Consider the following 18,786-nt stretch of genomic DNA (forward strand, 5'->3'; position numbering starts at 1 on the left):
TCTGGTTCTCAGTAATTCACATTTTAGTCCTTTATTGGCTTGTATCGAGGTGTTTTGTGTCAAGACTTTGTTTAGCACTCTCAAAATCAAGGATTTGGAATGAGGGAGAGTTACAGAAACAGAGATTGGTCAGGTAGTGAGCCCTCTAGTGTAGTAACATGTTTGACAGTGGCCAGTACCATTTCCTTCAGAGTAGTCCAGACACCTTTGTGGAATAAGGTGTTCGGAAAAGAATGGACTTCCTTTGTCTCATGCAATTAGTGGTTTTGCTGTGCCTTACTGCTTGTTCATATCATGTATGTTTTTCATCCAATTTAATCTACAGTTTGCTTTCTTTGCAGTTTTTTTTTTTTAAATGGAAAAGTATTGTCATGTTTTCAATACTGATGAAAACTATTTTGTAGTAATTTAATGTGTAATTTTTAAAGAAGGATAAAGAAGACTCTTAGAAGTTAACATACACATGAAATATTATTGAATAGATTTCATGTTCATGTGAAATTCCCTTTTCTAAGTTACATTCTTCTAGTGCCTGTGCAGTTTTGCTTTCAGATGACACAAGCATAAGGGAGATCAACATAGCTCAGAACACTGTGAATCTTGCTTTTTGTGCTGTTACTGTATGGCATCACAGGGAGGTGATCTCTGTTGGAAGACATGCTTTTGCAGCTTGACATTGAAATTATGCCTTGTCCAATTCAGTCTTAGAGGCAATTGCTATCCTGATGGTTTAACATAAACACAGTTTACAGAATACACTGCGTTGAATACATAAATATGGCAACTACAGCTTCTTTCTATGGATCACTTGGAGTATATGCATAGATAGAGTATCATCTCTCTTGCCTATTTTGAGTTCAAAAGATGAGGTTGATGTCTGTTTCCGTCAAGTCTGTAGGAGCTCTGAAGGGCAACAGAAGCTGAAATATCAAGTTAGTATGTTTCAGTATCACAGTGTTTTCTTTCTTTAAACATTTGAAAAAGTTCCAAAGTATGTGTTGCTTCTATTCCTAAAGAAAAATCCAGCAAAACTTACTTTTGCATATGACCATTACCTTCTAGGTATTTAAAATGTTAAGAACGATTTGGTAGAATTAGCATACGTATATATGAACTTTTTGCGCCAGCAGCTTTAGTCTGTCATACTGTTTAAGAGTTGTTTGTTCATTGCTGTCATGTATATTGTTATAACTAAGGTGACAGAGCATGCTTTGCATGTAACAGTATATGTGCTTAACAGATATACGATTTAACCTGCTTTTAGAAGTTTGTTGCCATCAAGATATATTTTAAGAGTAACTTGTACCGTATAACAGATTTCTTTTCCAGAGATACATGCATATTTAAAAAAAAAATCAACCTTTTTTTCAGGTCCCTTTACAGATGTAGTAACTACAAATCTTAAACTACGAAATCCATCAGATAGAAAAGTATGCTTCAAAGTGAAGACCACAGCGCCTCGTCGATACTGTGTGAGGCCGAACAGTGGAATTATTGACCCAGGGTCGTCTGTAATTGTTTCAGGTAAAAATATATCTATGCAGTTGTAGGTTAGGTGCTTTTCAGGCCTTTCATGAAGTTCTCTAATGCTTGGTCTTAGAGGCTGTTTGAAGTATGTCAGCTTTTTGAAAAGTTGCCCTTCATTAGTGCCATTAGTGTCAACTTGGTGTAGAGCTGCAATGATACATGAAAAATCCTCTGTACAGAAATATTTGCCATTTGTCACATTTATCTGCAGCTTGCTGAAAGGAGGAAAAGAAAGTTGGAAGTGGACAGTGACATTAACAGTACCTGTGCTTCAGACTACTGTATTCATGCTTGTATCTTGAACTAGGGCATTGCTTAGCTGCCCTGATGTGTTTAAAGTTGAACATTTGACAGTTCATTGCATTTAGAAAAAAAAAAAAAGGGCAAAACAGTTCATTCGCAATTGTAGACTAGTTGTTTTGACCATAGTATTGGTTCCTGAACTCTATTGTCTCATAATTCTTCCATTTATCACAGTATTAGATGTTAAGTGGCAATCATTAAATTGCTTTTAAAAAAAATTACATTTTCTGTTATTTTAGGTAGGTGGAGCAGTCTGTAGCCTTCAAATTTGAAAAATCTAGCACATTTCACTATAGAGACACTCTCTACTTATTCTGTTTTGGTTTTTTTTCCTCCCCCTCCTTTTTTTCAGTGAGGGGATGAAATAAAGAATCCTTACTTTTCAGCAGAGTGTGAGCCCTGAAGCCAGACAGTATTTCCTTTTTTTCCATGAAACTCCATGTAGGTTTGGCTTACGTGTTTCATTCTGACAATCAACAGAATTTCGACGGCTGGACGTATAATGGTCTAATCCTGTACTGGACTCTACAGTGTCAAGAAGACCAGGTGTTAGTAATCATGGGAGTAGACATTCTCAAGAAAATGGATGAAGACTAGGTATCAGTCTTCTGATTTGGTAAATGATTTTTGTAGATCATTCAGTCATTTTGAGGCAGAAATCTCCACAATGAATGGGGATTCTCAAACCAGTGACTGTAAGTGGTGAGAAACTTTATTTCTCTGGACCTACCATATTTCCCAGCTTGGAGAGAGGAGAATCCTGCTTTTTATAGGCTGTGGTCTTACAGGTTGTAGAGAACACGGGTGTACAGGTTTGAGCTCCTAGATCTCCTTAGTCTAGAAACTTGATTTTTGTACAACCCTTGGAGTGCTGTAGCAAAGCAAAAGGGAAACATGGAGCAATCCTCAGAGCTTTTCAGATTCATATCCTTGTACCCTTTGGGAACTTTAAAAGAAGCAAGAGAACTAGCTTCAGGTGATACGTTCAAATGTTGCGAGGAATAACTTGGGAAAACTTCATGATTGATTAAAACCTTATAATAACTTCCCTTGTAGGAGAGACACCAGTTTTCTAATCTAATATGATCTATAGAATGTGACCCTTTAAAACTTGAGTATTGCTTACCATGTACTGTCCAGCATCTTGTGGATGAAAAATAATTTTACTGAGAATTGGTTCAAGATTCAAGTAGTCAAAAGCCTACTTTATTTCCGTCTTCAACTTCGATTTAAAGCCATGTTGTCTTAACTGTGTGTTTGAGCTGGTATCGGGGATCTTTCCCGTGGGTAGTCATATATCGCAATCAAGATATTGCTGGACTTTCTCTTCAGGGAACTGAATAGATTGAAGTATTCCATTTGCCTGTTGTAAAGTGTGTTTTCATAGTTGCAAATCATCCTTATAACGCTTTGAGTATTTCAGTTTTTCAGATGAGGCAATACTGGAGCTGTAAACAATATTATAGCTTCATGTTCACCAGTAAAGGGAAACAGTGTCATACTGCTCGACTCTTCAGTTTGCATAGCAGGCAATCTTTGATATCCCTTTTTCTGTGTTACTGGATTCCCATGCAGTTATGCAGCTACGGTGACCTCAGGATGCTTTCATGTGCAGTTGTTTAGTTACAGCGACTCCACAGTGCTTTTCAGAATTTAGTTCTCTTCCCCAGAGTGTCAGCTTCATCTTTTTGTTTTTAAGCACGTCATTTCTTTTGGGTCACTTGGTAAGCCAAGTGCGCAGATAGTTTTTCTAGTGACCCACTTTGTTATCTCATCAGTCTCTCAACTGAATGTTTTCAGTGCTGACTCATCTTTCATATAATTAAAAATAGATTTCTCTCCCATTGTTGTGCAGAGAGAAACCACGGGCTGAAATTTTGGGTTCAAAACTAAATGTTGAGATACTGTTAGCTGACTTCAGCCTGTATAATGCATCGTGCTGATTCAGAATCAAGCCAGTTTTTAAATTCATTGTTGGAGGTGTGATTTAACAGTCATTGAAGGAAGTCTATGGGCATTTTGTTTATCATTCGATTGTAAATCACTAGGTAGCTGTCTTCAGCCATGTTCATACTTTTTTTTTTTTTAAAAAATACTGATTCGGTAAGACTTGTTTTTCTTTACCTAAATTAACTATTTATTGTTGTATCATGTATTGCTTGTTGTTAACTTGTTAGCAACAATTGCTTGTTGATGATTTTTCTTTTCAGAATATAGCGTGTTACTCTTCTTCCTTCACAACTTGTTATGTTCCTTTTTACTGTTCTTCCTTTTGGTTTTCAGACCCCTTTAAGATTTATTGTGTGGAGATAAAGCCCTCCCTTGAGTAGAAAACCTAGGCCTACTAGGAAAGACACTTGCTTTCATAGCTATTTGTTGCAATTCACCTAGAAGTGATCTCTGGACTACTCGGGGATTCCAAGAACATGTTGAAAACTGTGGCTTCATATGTTCATTAGATTTCCCATCATTACTTAAAACTGTGAAGAGCTTGAAGAGCTCTTTGAATTTGTGGATTGTCTTTTTCTGGTGCTTTTCAATACAGTCAGGTTTTCAGCTGTTACTGAGTTGTCAAAGAACATTAAGTTATTTAACTAGTTATCCAAGGATTCTGCCAGCAGGTGAAGAAGTTCTCTGATGATGAAAAGATGGCTTTGCCATCTTTCAAGTTATGCCACCTGTTCCCTTGGCTTTAGGGAACTGAATTACTGCTTGCTATTCAGTAGTCTGTTGATGGAACAATTCTTAGTGATAAATTGCTATAGGATCTATACCTGGAAGAAGCATTTAGTTTGATCAGTTATGTTTTGGATCACGGTGATACCAGTGATTAAGGAAACCTGACTTTTAAACCTTTCCAAATAGTATTGTTTGAAAGCATGTCAAGTACTACAATTCCTTTATATGCTTTATTTGTGAAATATATGGGATTCAGATTATTTACTTATACTTTGATTATACTGTATGTAACATTTAAGGAAAAAACCAAAACCAGATAACCATCCTGTAGCAAACACCTGCAACTTCTAAATAGTATTTAAGGCCTAAAATTTTTCATAGGTACTAGTGATTTTGGAAAGGCTAAGTTTGATTTTGTTACTGTACTTAGTATTTTATGAACTAATGCAGTTCAGTCCTACCATGAAGAATTTACTCTGTGTGTGAAGGTAAGCACGTTGAACTGTACGTCCAATGAAGATTCAGAATTGGGGAAAATATAATCGGATTGTTGAAAACTGTAGCAGTATCGAAGTCTACAGGCTGAATTGGTTTAGAATGTATGGGAAGGTTCTTCAGAGCATACAATATGGGGTTTTTTGGTGTGGTTGGTGTTTTTGTGTGTGTGGTTTTTTTTTTTTTTAATTTAATTTTAGCTAAACCAGTATTTCTGCTATAGCTTTTTCATTGCTGTAAATAGGTAAATACACAGATACCTGTTGATAGGACTCCATAAATGTAATTCTTGGGTTTTTTTTAATCTCTGTCTGAAACGACTTCCATTTTTCTTTTAATTTTGCATATATATATACTGAACTGGAATCGTCACTCTGTGGAAGACAAGTGTGTATACACTGTCAAATGATTTATCTCTACCGTTCACTCTGAGTCCTCATCCTCTGGTAGACCAAGTTGCAAGTGTACCCACGTACACATATTTAAGTATACTTTGTGTCATCCTGTACTCCCATCTGGAATAAGGTGACTTTTTGTCTCTGAGCAGGGACAAGGGGGCTAACGTGATAGTTCGTTTCAGGGCCCACTCCAGACAGACAGTGTGGTTGGAGGTAGACTCTGCTCGTTGTGTATCCGTCCCTCTGCTTCAGTAGTCCCCCAACACTACCATAACAAACCTTGTGTATTCAGGTATTTCTGCAAACCCTTATGTTATGCCCCTGGATATGCAACTATATCCTATAAAAGTTCTAATCTCCTGGTCTGTATTATAGACATCATATTATTTCAGTCCCTTTGAACTAAAGAAACCACAAAATAGTGATGCCAGGGTGACCTGGACAACGGCTATGTGGTGTAGAAACATACAGCCTGCTCCTGCGTGGCCTTCTACAGCTGGGATAGATAAAGGTACTGTGCTTATTTTATTCCAAAGAAAAGTCCTGTGGTGTTTACTTGGGTTTTTTTTATCTTACAGGATCTGTTTGTTCATGCTTGTGTATGAAATGTCTTTTAGCTATAGTACTGAAATCATCATATCAGCTATACCAGACTCTGAAAAACTTTAAGACCTTTCCTCTCAGTACCTGTTGCTGCAATGTGTATCTGCTGTATTTTCAACAGTGTCTTTGCATTTGAACTTTCAGTGACTGTTCAGTGAGAAGCAAATCTAAAGTGGATAGCATGCTTGTTACAGTGAGCAGCTGAAGAATCACAGTTTTATGCTTTATTTTTTCTTTGTAACAGTAATGCTGCAGCCTTTTGACTATGACCCGAATGAGAAGAGTAAACACAAGTTTATGGTACAAACAACCTATGCACCACCAAATATTTCAGATATGGAAGCAGTGGTAAGTAAAAATGGGGTAAAATAACTGTTGTCCTTTTTTTTTTTCCTCAAAAATGCAGGCGTAAGTGTAAATGAATCATGTTTTTGCAAATGATTTTTGGAGAAGAATTGGGTTTTCTCTGAAGTATGACTTCCATACATGATTCAGGGTTTTTAATATTAAATACAAGCTTTGTTCTTAGAACTCGCTTAGTGAACTTGTTGAATGGAAATAGTAGTGAATCTAAGGTAAGGTCAGTTCAGTGTTAAAATATGGGCGTGTTGTACCTTACGTGCAGCTAATCTGAAGGGGATAAAGGTTGTATTTGAAGGAATCAAGAGTATATTTAAACAGCAAGCCTGAAGCTGTATGAAGTGGGTGCATTTGGTCTGGGAAGTGTTGAAGTGAAGTGTTGAATGGGATTATAATGAATTGAAATATTTGGAAGACTAAGATATGTCTCTTTACAAGTTACCAAGTGGCTAAACACAACACAATTGATAGATTTATTTTTTGTTTTAACAGAACATATTGTAGATTCAGTTCTGTGTTCACTCAAGGCAGAGGAGGAGAGGGGAAACAAAGGAGTAAACATAAGGTTTTCTGAATCACTGAAACCCACTAGACCTCTGCAGGTTTAGGCTCTGTCACCTTATATGAAGGCAAAGACTACTATGGCGTCACTCTTCACTGGAAACAGTGGAAAGCCTTTTAGATTTTGTTAAGGTTTTGAGGCATGGAGCTAGAAAGTTACATCTCTCTTCCTTGTTGGTCTAGTTTACTTTTTCTTAATATGCTCTGATAGCTCTTGGATACATGTGGTAAGTGAAGCGTAACAATTTGGTGAGGATGTAAAAAATCCACTTTTGAAATACCTTTCAGATAACTGCTTGCTCAGTGTGCTTAAGTATAGAATACTGAGAAACAGATCTTGCAGAAAATCGGTAATTGTAGTTATAAGTTACTGTACAACTAGTGCCACTGAAAAAATGAACAAGAACAAAAAAAGGAAGGATGTTATGAAATGCCTGGTACCTCCTGTAGTTCTAAGGTAACTTCGGAGAACCTATTGGAAGAATTGCTGCAGACTTCAGATCCATCTTTGAGCTTAAAGATTTAAGGCAACTGCATGAAGTGTATGCTTTGAAAGTTAATTGTCAGTTGGGCAGAGAGATTCCAGCATATTTCACAATTATTTAAATATATTGACAACCATTAGAATTTAAAATGTTTTTTATAAACAGCTTTGAAAAATTCTCTAGGCCCGAATTGTAATGCATTATGCAGTTGATGGAGAAAATGATTAAAAATCTAAAATACGAAGAATGAAAGAAATTTACTCTGGAACTAAACAGAGTCACTAGAAGGTGTCTTTCGATCTTTTGTTTAATTGGTGCTTCCAAGATAGGGAGTACATTTACTGACAAGTGGTAGGTCTAGAACTCTGTTCTGCAGCCGACTCACATGGTACTTGTTCCTCATTGTGTGTTAAAGGAACCACTGTATTGTCCCCTCCCTATCCCCTACAAACCTCTGGATCCATCTTTGCATTCAATTTAATCATTTCCATTTCCAGACTTAATTAATCATTTCTAGCTTTCATTACTTCACAGTAGTCAAAGTGAACAAAAAGACATTGCTCAGAAGCAAGTCTGAACATTGCAGCTAGGGTAAGGACAGTATTCAGCTATATAGGAGGCAAGTACTAAGAGCAAGCATGTGAACTGTTCAGATGTTTGCACAAGTCTGGCATGTTAAGTAACTATATTCATTGTTGTCTTAGTGGAAAGAAGCAAAACCTGATGAGTTAATGGACTCCAAATTGAGATGTGTGTTTGAAATGCCCAATGAAAATGATAAACTGGTAAGTAAGCAAAGAGTAAGAAACTGTCATACACTGGCTGGTAGGATTTTTTTGCTTGTTTTGAATTTTTTTTTAAACCTGTTTGATTTGTTGATTAAATGAATTGTAGGAATTCGTACTAAATTAGACTGGAGGGGTGTTTGGTGTATAACTTTTCAAGGATTCATAGAATCATAGAACAGCCCAGGTTGAAGGGGACCTTGAAATACCATCTGGTCCAGCCTTTCGTTGGAAAGGGAGCATCCTGTCCAACTGCATCTTAAAAAACCCCAGTAATGGAGACTAGTGCCAAAAAGTATTGTGCTCTTGTTATTTTTATTATTGATTTGCTTTAGCGTTTTATTGCTGTCAGATTAAAAAAAAAAAAAAGAGAGAATCTTATACTGCGTACAGTGAAAAGTGAAATGCATCATTTGCTTTTTAAAGTATTAAATTCTTTTCAGTTTTAAAAATTCTGTTTCTAATTCAGCTGAATTAGAAAAGGAAGTACTGATTAGAAATTAGTGCATGCTTTGGGAAGCCTAATGCGTTTTTTAAGGTAGTGGTAAAGATAGATAATCAGACAAAAAGAAAAATTCCATTACCTCTTTCATGCGTTTGCCTTCAGACAAAATCTATTCCAGTTGTGTAGGATGTGACAGTTCCATTGTGTACAGACTGAAGATGCGTGTTTTATGTTCGTGATATTTGGAATAATAGTTAACTGTCAGTTACCTAGAAGTTGTGCAGAAGATGACTAAATTGTTATTAATTGACTCTTTTTTTACCCTCATACTTGAAATTCTGATTTGTGAAACCTTGCTACTGCACATTCTGCATTTTCTGAGGGCTTGGGTATTTTTTTTTGGTGCTGCTTCTAGCATTGTGAATTAGAGAGCAAAGGTAGGATTTCTGTAAACAACCTTATTCACTTTGTGGCCTTGACGTTTATTTTTAGTAGTGTTCAGTTTTTACAGTAGTCTGTAAGGCATGTTGGGGGAAAGTAGCATGAATCTATACACGTAAAGACAATCTCATTATTTACATGCATAAGGAGTCTCAGTGAAGGCTGCTAGGTGGCCAGTAGCTGTCTCTGCTACTTTGTTTTTGGAGTGTGATGTGAAGTTGTTTTCAGACAAGACATCAGTATATTTTTGGTGGGGTTTGTTTTTTGATTTTTTTTTGGGGGGGGGTAAAGGATAATTTATGAGATGCAGCCTTTTATTCACGTGTAAGCTGCTTGAGACTGTGTTACCTGCTGAAATTGTAAAGGTTAAGCATTTATTATCAAGGCATTTTGTTGTCTACTTGCTCTATTTTTTACCTTCTTATTAAATTGGAAAAGTAGCTCCTGCTATCCAGGAGACTCGTGGAGTGCTTTGAGGATAGCTTCTTAAGCCAGGTAATAGACAGTCCAACCAGAGGGGATGCAATACTGGACCTGTTGGTCACCAGTGCAAGTGAGCTAATTGGTGATGTCATGACTGGAGGGAGCCTGGGCTGCAGTGATCATGCACTGGTGGATTTTGCAGTCCTAAGGCATGTGGGTCAGGCGAAGAGTAAGGTCAGAACCCTGAATTTTAAGAAAGCCAACTGCCGTCTCTTCAAGGAGTTAGTCAGGAGAACACCCTGAGAAAGGGTCCTCGGGGACATAGGAGCAGAACAGAGCTGGCAGATCTTGAAGGACGCTTTCACAGAATCACAGAATCACAGAATAGTAGGGGTTGGAAGGGACCTCTGTGGGTCATCTGGTCCAACCCTCCTGCCGAAGCAGGGTCACCCAGAACAGGCTGCACAGGACCTTGTCCAGGCGGCTCTTGAATATCTCCAGAGAAGGAGACTCCACAGCCTCTCTGGGCAGCCTGGTCCAGTGCTCCGTCACCCTCAGAGGGAAGAAGTTCTTCCTCATGTTCAGACGGAACTTCCTCTGCTTCAGTTTGTGCCCATTGCCCCTTGTCCTGTCGCTGGGCACCACTGAAAAGAGCTTGGCCCCATCCTCCTGACACCCACCCTTCAGATATTTGTAAGCATTTATAAGGTCCCCTCGCAGCCTTCTCTTCTTCAGGCTGAACAAGCCCAGTTCCCTCAACCTCTCCTCGTAGGGGAGATGTTCCTGTCCCCTCATCATCCTCGTAGCCCTCCGCTGGACTCTCTCCAGTAGCTCCTCATCTTTCTTGAACTGGGGAGCCCAGAACTGGACACAGTACTCTAGATGAGGCCTCACTAGGGCAGAGTAGAGGGGAAGGAGAACCTCCCTTGTCCTGCTGGCCACACTCTTCTTGATGCACCCCAGGATCCCATTGGCTTTCTTGGCAGCCAGGGCACACTGCTGGCTCATGGTTAACATGTCGTCCACCAGGACGCCCAGGTCCCTCTCTGCAGAGCTGCTCTCCAGCAGGTCCACCCCAAGCCTGTACAGGTGCATGAGGTTGTTCCTCCCCAGGTGCAGGACCCTGCATTTGGCTTTGTTGAACCTCATCAGGTTCCTCTCTGCCCAGCTTTCCAGCCTGTCCAGGTCATGCTGAATGGCGGCACAGCCTTCTGGTGTATCTACCACACCTCCCAGTTTGGTGTCATCAGCAAACTTGCTGAGGGTACATTCTAACTCTTCATCCAGGTCGTTGATGAAGAAGTTAAACAAGACTGGGCCCAGTACTGACCCCTGGGGGACACCACTTGTTACCAGCCTCCAACTAGACTCAGCGCCACTGATGACAACCCTCTGAGTTCTGCCATTCAGCCAGTTCTCAATCTACTTTACCGACCACGCATCCAACCCACACTTCCTGAGCTTCCCTAGGAGGATATCATGGGAGACTGTGTCGAAAGCCTTGCTGAAGTCAAGGTAGACAACATCCACGGCTCTCCCTTCGTCTACCCAGCCAGTCATGTCATCGTAGAAAGCTATCAGATTGGTCAGGCATGATTTCCCCTCAGTGAATCCATGCTGACTACTCCTGATAACCTTCTTTTCTTCCACTTGCTTGATGATGAGCTCCAGGATAAGCTGCTCCATCACCTTTTCCGGGATGGAGGTGAGGCTGACCGGCCTGTAGTTCCCTAGGTCCTCCTTCTTGCCCTTTTTGAAGATTGGAGTGACATTGGCCTTTCTCCAGTCCTCGGGCACTTCTCCTGTCCTCCAGGACCTCTCAAAGATGATGGAGAGTGGCTCAGCAATGACATCCACCAGCTCCCTCAGCACTCGTGGGTGCATTCCATCGGGGCCCATGGATTTGTGGACATCCAGATCACTTAAGCGATCCCTCACACAGTCCTCCTTGACCAAGGGAAAGTCGTCCTCTCTTTGTAGGCTTCTTCTCTTACCTCCGGGGCCTGGGATTCCTGAGGGCCAGTCTTAGCACTGAAGACTGAAGCAAAGAAGGCATTCATTAGCTCTGCCTTCTCCGCATCCTCCGTCACCAGGACACCCGCCTCATTCAGCAGCGGCCCCACGTTGTCCCTAGCCTTCCTTTTGCTGCTGATGTAGTTGAAGAAGCCCTTCTTGTTGTTTTTGACATCCCTTGCCAGCTTCAATTCCAGGTGAGCCTTGGCCTTCCTCATCGCATCCCTGCATGCTCTCACCACGTTTCTGTACTCTTCCCAAGTGGCCTGCCTTTCCGTAGACTCTTTCCATAGAGTGCAAGAGCTCTCAGTCCCCAGGTGTAAGAAATGAGGAAAAGAAAGCAAGAGACTGGCATGTCTGGGTCAGAACCTGCTGGTCAAACTAAAGAGCAAGAGGGAACTGCACAGGCAGTGGAAGCAGGGACAGGTATCTTGGGAAGAGCATAGGGACGCTGCCCGGTAGGGATGGGGTCAGGAAGGCCAAGGCACAGCTGGAGCTGAACTTGGCAAGGGATACTAAGAATAACAAGAAGGGTTTCTACAGGTATGACAGCCAGAAAAGGAAGGTCAAAGAAAGCATACCCCCCTGATGAACAAGAATGGTGAACTGGTAACAACAGACGAGGAGAAGACTGAGGTACTTGACAACTTTTTTGCCTCAGTCTTCACTGGCAACCTCTCAAGTGGATGGACCGCAAGACAGGGATTGGGGGAGCAAAGTGTCTCCCACTGTAAAGGAAGATCAGATTTGTGACCACCTGAGGAACCTGAATATACATAAATGTATGGGACCTGACGAGATGCATCCCACAGTCCTGAGGGAGATGGATGATGTAGTTGCCAAGCCACTCTCCATAATATTTGAAAAGTTCTAGTGGTCAGGTGAAGTCCCTGGTGACTGGAAGAAAGGAAACATTGTGCCCGTTTCTAAAAAGGGTAGAAAGGAGGTCCCTGGGAACTACTGACCTGTCAGCCTCACGTCTGTGCCTGGGAAGATCATGGAGCAGGTCCTCCTAGAAGCTCTGCTAAGGCACATGGAGGACAGCGAGGTGATTTGAGACAGCCAGCATGGCTTCACCAAGGGTAAGTCCTGCCTGCCCAACTTAGTGGCCTTCTATGATGGATTGACTAGATCAGTGGGCAAGGGAAGAGCTATGGATGTAATCTGTCTGGACTTCTGTAACGCCTTTGACTTGGTCCCCCACAACGTCTGTCTCTAAATTGGGGAGATACGGATTTGATGGGTGGACTGTTCAGTGGATGAGGAATTGGTTGGATGGTTGCATCCAGAGGGTAGTGGTCAACAGCTCAATGTCCAGATGGGGATCAGTGACAAGTGGTGTCCCTCAGGGGTCCATACCTGGGAGTGGTGCTGTTTAATATCTTCATCAATGACATAGCGGGATTGAATGCACCCTCAGCAAGTTTGCAGATGCCACCAAGCTGAGTGGTGCGGTCCACACACCTGAGGGATGGGATGAGCTGACAACATGTGCTCACAGCCCAGAAGGCCAACCATATCCTGGGCTGCATCAAGAGAAGCATGGCCAGCAGATCGAGGGAGGCGATTCTACCTTGCTACTTGCTCTGGTGAGACCCCACCTGGAGTCCTGTGTCCAGCTCTGGAGCCCTCAGCACAGGAGAGACATGGACCTCTTGGAGCAGGTCCGGAGGAGGGCCACAAAAATGATGAGAGGGCTGGAGCACCTCTGCTATGAGGAAAGGCTGAGAGAGTTGGGTTTGTTCAGTCTGGAGAAGAGACGGCTTGGGGGAGACCTTACTGCGGCCTTTCAGTACTTAAAGGGGGCTTATAACAAAGGTGGGGACAGGCTTTTTACAAGGGCCTGTAGTGATAGGACAAGGGGCAATGATTTTAAACTAAAAGAGGATAGATTCAGACTGGATATAAGGAAGAATTTTTTTACAATGAGAGTGGTGAAACACTGGAATGGGTTGCCCAGAGAGGTGGTAGATGCGCCCTCTCCGGAAGTGTTGAAGGCCAGGTTGGATGGGGCTCTGAGCAACCTGATCTAGTGGAAGGTGTCCCTGCTCATTGCAGGGGGGTTGGAACTAGGTAATCTTGAAGGTCCCTTTCAATCCAGACTATTCTATGATTGTAAGAAATTACATCTTAGATATTAGAAAAATTATCCTTGTTTTTAATTTTATAAAATATCTATAATGTGGCGAGAGAAATGTAGTGGATTGTACAAAAGTACCTGCTTTTGTACTTTCTTTAATGTCGTATCTTCGTAGTATTGACTGTACATAATATTTGTATTTTTCCAAGTAGCAGCGTAGGGTTGCAAACTCCTTTAGCAGTTGATTTAGTCAATCCCTTAAACCTGGCAATGAGATATCTGCCAAGTCCTGAAGGAAAGCCTCACCTGCCATCACACGATATACTGACACCAGGACATAAGTATTTCACTCCAGTCAGCAACAACTTTCTTAAGATGTCTACCAGTCATAGCCAGAAGATTGACATTAAGAAACCAGTCAGTGAGGTCAAACAGCAGAAGGTGGTTTGTTCCAGGGAGGATGGGTCTTTAGGTCTCTAGTGAAGTTTCAGTGCTACTAAAGGAATGCAGTTCAGCTAGCAAACCAATTAAAAAAGCAACAGATCCTGATCTGCTTTCTCATGATAAAAATGTGTTGGTCTTTTTAAATCCAGTTAGGAGTACCTGTGTGGAGTAGCAGGATCTGGCTCTTAGGCTGTCCGTGGCTGCATTGCAGAAAATCTAAAGTGCAAGTAGATGCTGCAAATAACTGCTGCTTGCATAGGAAATTCTTGCATCTTTTCCTAGTTGCTTTGTTATTGCATAGATGTGTTTACCTTTTAATAGGTTTTCTGTTACATTTACTACTCACCTTGGGCTACTTTGGTTATGAAAGATGCAGTATGGTGGTGGTCTAAATGATGTACCTGTGTAGCCAAGCAAGGAGGAATACAGAAGCCTGCATCTGAATGCAAGCTCTTTCATTGCCATATGAATGCTGTGTTTTTACAAATGGTAAACTGGGCTATACAGCTGAATCCATTGTATTATTAATGTCTACTGAAGATCATTTTGTATTTTGAGCAGAGATGTGGGAACTAGATTTTTAATTTTATTTTTGGCTTTTTCACAGATTTTTATGTGGCTTTTCACTTGTATTCAAAATTAGTAATGTGTATTTCGGAGATGCTATGAGACTTAAATTTCGTGTTTGTGCAATACTTTTCTTTCCTTCAGTAGGAGGTGCTATAAATGCAAAATATTTGTGCCTTATGTATTTCAGACTAGTTTGTGACACAGCCTGTTTTCTTTTTGCTTTGTTTTGTTTTGTTAGTATCACAGGATTACTTTCTTCCTTTATTTTTTCCCCCTCAAGTTCAAATGCCGTTTGGTGTATTTTATGCCGTCTTTGGATGCCTGCTGGGTCAGTGTTAAGCAGCTAAAGTATTATTTTTTGTCTCAGTGGCAGGTAGTACCAAGGGTAAATGGTGCAATCTTCTCCTGCTTTTTAGTATCTGAGCTAATCAGAATTGAACTGGTAACAGAAGTCTTTGTTCAGATTACTATAAATGTAAACTTCACTGAACTATATTAGTAGCTGGATTGTTTCAGTTTTAAGCTGTGAATGATTTTTCTCTAGGTAAGTAAAATTCTAAAGTAATTCTTAATATTTGTAGAATGATATAGATGCAAGCAAACCTGCTCCAGTACTGAATACATCTAAGCAGGATGGACCGATGCCAAAACCACATAGTGTTTCGCTTAATGATACTGAAACAAGGAAGCTAGTGGAGGAGTGCAAAAGACTTCAAGCAGAGATTATGAAGTTGACGGATGAAAATCGGCACCTGAGAGTAAGTTCTGCTTCCATGTTTATATTGAAGTGGCTTCACTCTTCTTCATTGAGAGGTCTGGTTTGTAATTAGGCCAATAGACGTGTATTCCAGAAAGTAGATACAACTATTAGAATGGTTCGTAGTATGATTTTACTGTCCTGTATATACTGTATATTTTGAATTTCTCAGTGATTGAGACTTTGTGGTTGTCATGGATGAGATACTGAAGGTACGTAATTTTCTTCTTAAATGAAATGGTCCTATTTAAGGTGGTCTTAGTTACTTTAAGTCTAAATCAGAGATACCGAATTAGTAGCTTGTAATAAAGTGCACTATTATTCATTAAAAACGAGTAAATGAGATCCAAAGAGGTAACATTCTATATCACAAATTTTTAGTGAACAAGAACAATTGTTTGGCCAGAGGAGGTAAGCAAACACTACTTTGCAGTACCTTTATGTAAAGATGCCATTTCAGTAACCTGTAACTAGTCAATACGTAACTTTATCTGACTTTTTTGTATATTTGCTTTTGGGTATCTGACAATTTCATTGGCCATGGTAGCCTTTCAAAGAACTGTGAAACAATGATGTCTTCACACCTGTAATTCTGATGACATTTGAACATTTGGAGAAAGACTACACAAAGCAGATGTTTCTTCTTAACAATAAGGAATTACTGCTATTTAATTCTGACACATAGTAAGTAAAAGCAGGATTCTTCTTTGTGCCTAGAAAGAATTTCAGAGTCTTCACAGCATGGAGAAGAGGCTAGTGGATTACCTGTCCTTATTTGCAATATTATAGTTTGCTATGTTCATATTTTGGATTTTGATGTGGTGTGATGTTATTTTTTTTACTTTATTTAAATATTCACCGGTAAATTTGGCCTTTGAGTTCAGTTTTCACAATTGTAAAGAAAATGTGTTCATAATTTTTTTTCATCTGTGTGTGTTTTTTTCCCCCTCAGGATGAAGGCTTGAGGCTCAGAAAGGTAGCGCACTCGGATAAGTCTGGATCACCCACAGCTTTGGCCCTCAGAGATAACGGCTCTAATTCTCTTCCTTCACTTCTTGTTGTAATTGCAGCCATTTTCATTGGATTCTTTCTAGGGAAGTTCATCTTGTAGAAAGAATGGGTGAGAGAAGCATGCAAAATGCAGCTTCTTTTTTTTTTTTCTTGGCCAGAAAAAGATTTGTTTACCTACCACTTCATTGGTAGTATGGCCCAAGTGGCCATTTTTGTGTACAGCATCATAACAGGCTTTGCCTTTAATGATCTCGCACGATTAGAAAACACATTCTGAAAAGACAAACTGTTCGGCTACTGGACAAAATTGTACATTAAGTCATCAATAGCAGGTGTCAGTTGCACAGTCAGTCCTTTATGAAAATTCATAAATATTGTTCTTTCTTTCTGTGGTTTTAATAAGAATTCAAAAATTGTTCAGAGTCTTGTAAATGTTATTTTAATAATCCTTTAAAATTTTATCTGTTGCTGTTACCTCTTGAAAAAAGATTTATTAGATCGCTAATCCCACTCATTCAGGAATATGACAAGAGGTATTCTTGGGGAAATGGTGCCTCTTACTGTGTAAATTTTCTCCTTACCTTACTTTACTAATATCATGGCAGATTTTCTTTCTTATCCCTTGTGAGGCATTGTTGAGAGTTCTTCATCCTTGCAATCCTGTCCCATAATATTTAACATTACAAAAGAAATAAAATTGTTAACAGATTTTTCTGCTGGGTAGCCTGTTTGTGTGTGTCGTACTTTTAGAAGGGATTCCTAACAAGTTCATTGTTCATGGTAATTTGCTACTTGTAACAAATGGCTATTTTGAAGTTTATTTGCTTAAGTCTCTGGCTTAGACTGTTGTAACTGAAGCTTGTGGGGTGGGGAAAAGGTTTCCATTCCATTTGTTTAAAAAAATGAACTGTTTTCTGGCCACTTTCAGCTACAGAGAGGATGGTTATCAAACTTGTTTTGGGACAGAATAATTTGGATATCCAGCAGGTACAAGACGAGACATTAATGTTTTCAATATATTAACAACTTGCTTGGATTGTGTGGGAGTGTAATAATCAACCTTCTGTTCCATCTTTGGATCTTCTGGGTGTCTTCCAGGAGTCAACATTATTCTTTAATTTCATAAGGATACTTAGTTCACATATACTAACTTACTCAATTGTAATTCTGTTTTAGCAGATATTAAAAAATGCAATTTGAATGATTCAGACGCCCGTAGTGAATTCCGTGATGCAGAAGAGTTGATATTTCCTGAGTAAGCTTCAGCTGCACACTTTTTGAAAATTAAAATTATGCAACTCTTGGCAGATCTACCTGTGTTAACCATGTATAGCTGAGTTTTAAAGAATACAATTTTTGGGGGTCTGAAATGCTTCCCTGCACTTAATCTTATGTCTTGCCTCGTCTCTGAATATGTCATAAAACCAAACAGTAGTATTGGAACAAAATATTATCTCTACTTCTGACTAAGCATAATCCAATACAGGGAATTACTTGTAAACTGAAAAATTGTGGAAGGGATATACTCTTGTAAGCAAAATTGTGTGTGCTCTTGGACAGCTTGACTTGATGTGGTGCAGCTAAATGTGTTAGACCTTGGTATATGCACACCTTATGTAGCTGAGAAAAATGTTATGGAGAAGATGTACGTTATCTTGGTTGCCTTTGATTTCTAGTGCTTTTTAGAAAAGAAAACTGTAATTACATCATGTTCTGTCATTGCGCTCTGTGATAAACTTTTTTATAAAATCTTGCATATGTGCAAGGAAGATGATGAAGAAAATGCAAATACTGGTTATCTTTTCACTTAAGCATGCAATCAGATGTTTCCAATTTACTCGTTCCAGTGTCTGCATTCAAGTCTCCTTCCATCCCAGTGACTGGAATTACTATGTTAAGGTCTTGATTATTTTGGTTCCGCTGGTTCAGAGTGGTGTAATTCTCCTGATTTTTTTTTTTTTTTCTCTAACAGAACATTGCCGCATCAAACTTTCATAGCCTGTTCCAAACTGATTACATGGAAAATTCGGAAAGCAATGGTATGCAGGATGTAGTTTGCTTCAGACAGAGCAGCGATTCCTGCGGTGAAAGGGAGAAAAAAAAAATCCTGTGGAAGATGTTAAAATGTGTACAGCATAGCATACAGAGGTGTTCAAGGGTAGCTAGTGCTTTCAGAACTTGCGAGCAGAAAAGGGAGTCATTGCTCAATGCATCTGACTCAGGTTTTGATGTCTGGCAGCAGAAAGAAGGTAAAAATAATGATAGAACGAAATAACTTTTTTCATAAATAACAAACAGGTAGTGGTAAAACTTGGTCATGGCTTAAGTAATATCTTCAAAGTGAAAGTGTGCAGCGGTCTTGTAACCAGTGTACTTACTCATGGTATAAGGAGACTATCTTGGTTT

At 39.8% G+C, this 18,786-nt stretch overlaps 1 protein-coding gene across 1 annotated transcript in view; it reads left to right on the forward strand.

The window, feature by feature from the left end:
• The window catches only part of VAPA (VAMP associated protein A), a 35,362-nt gene extending 18,259 nt beyond the window's left edge, over positions 1–17,103 (forward strand). The window contains exons 2-6 of the mRNA XM_075416479.1: positions 1,372–1,524; positions 6,250–6,353; positions 8,116–8,196; positions 15,194–15,370; positions 16,322–17,103. Of these exons, the coding sequence (XP_075272594.1) occupies positions 1,372–1,524; positions 6,250–6,353; positions 8,116–8,196; positions 15,194–15,370; positions 16,322–16,480 (674 nt within the window). The 3' untranslated portion in view covers positions 16,481–17,103. The remainder of the gene's footprint in view (positions 1–1,371; positions 1,525–6,249; positions 6,354–8,115; positions 8,197–15,193; positions 15,371–16,321) is intronic.
• Positions 17,104–18,786: the final 1,683 nt, after the last annotated feature.

The sequence above is a fragment of the Opisthocomus hoazin genome, chromosome 3 (assembly GCF_030867145.1).
Source record: "Opisthocomus hoazin isolate bOpiHoa1 chromosome 3, bOpiHoa1.hap1, whole genome shotgun sequence".
NCBI lineage: Eukaryota > Metazoa > Chordata > Aves > Opisthocomiformes > Opisthocomidae > Opisthocomus > Opisthocomus hoazin.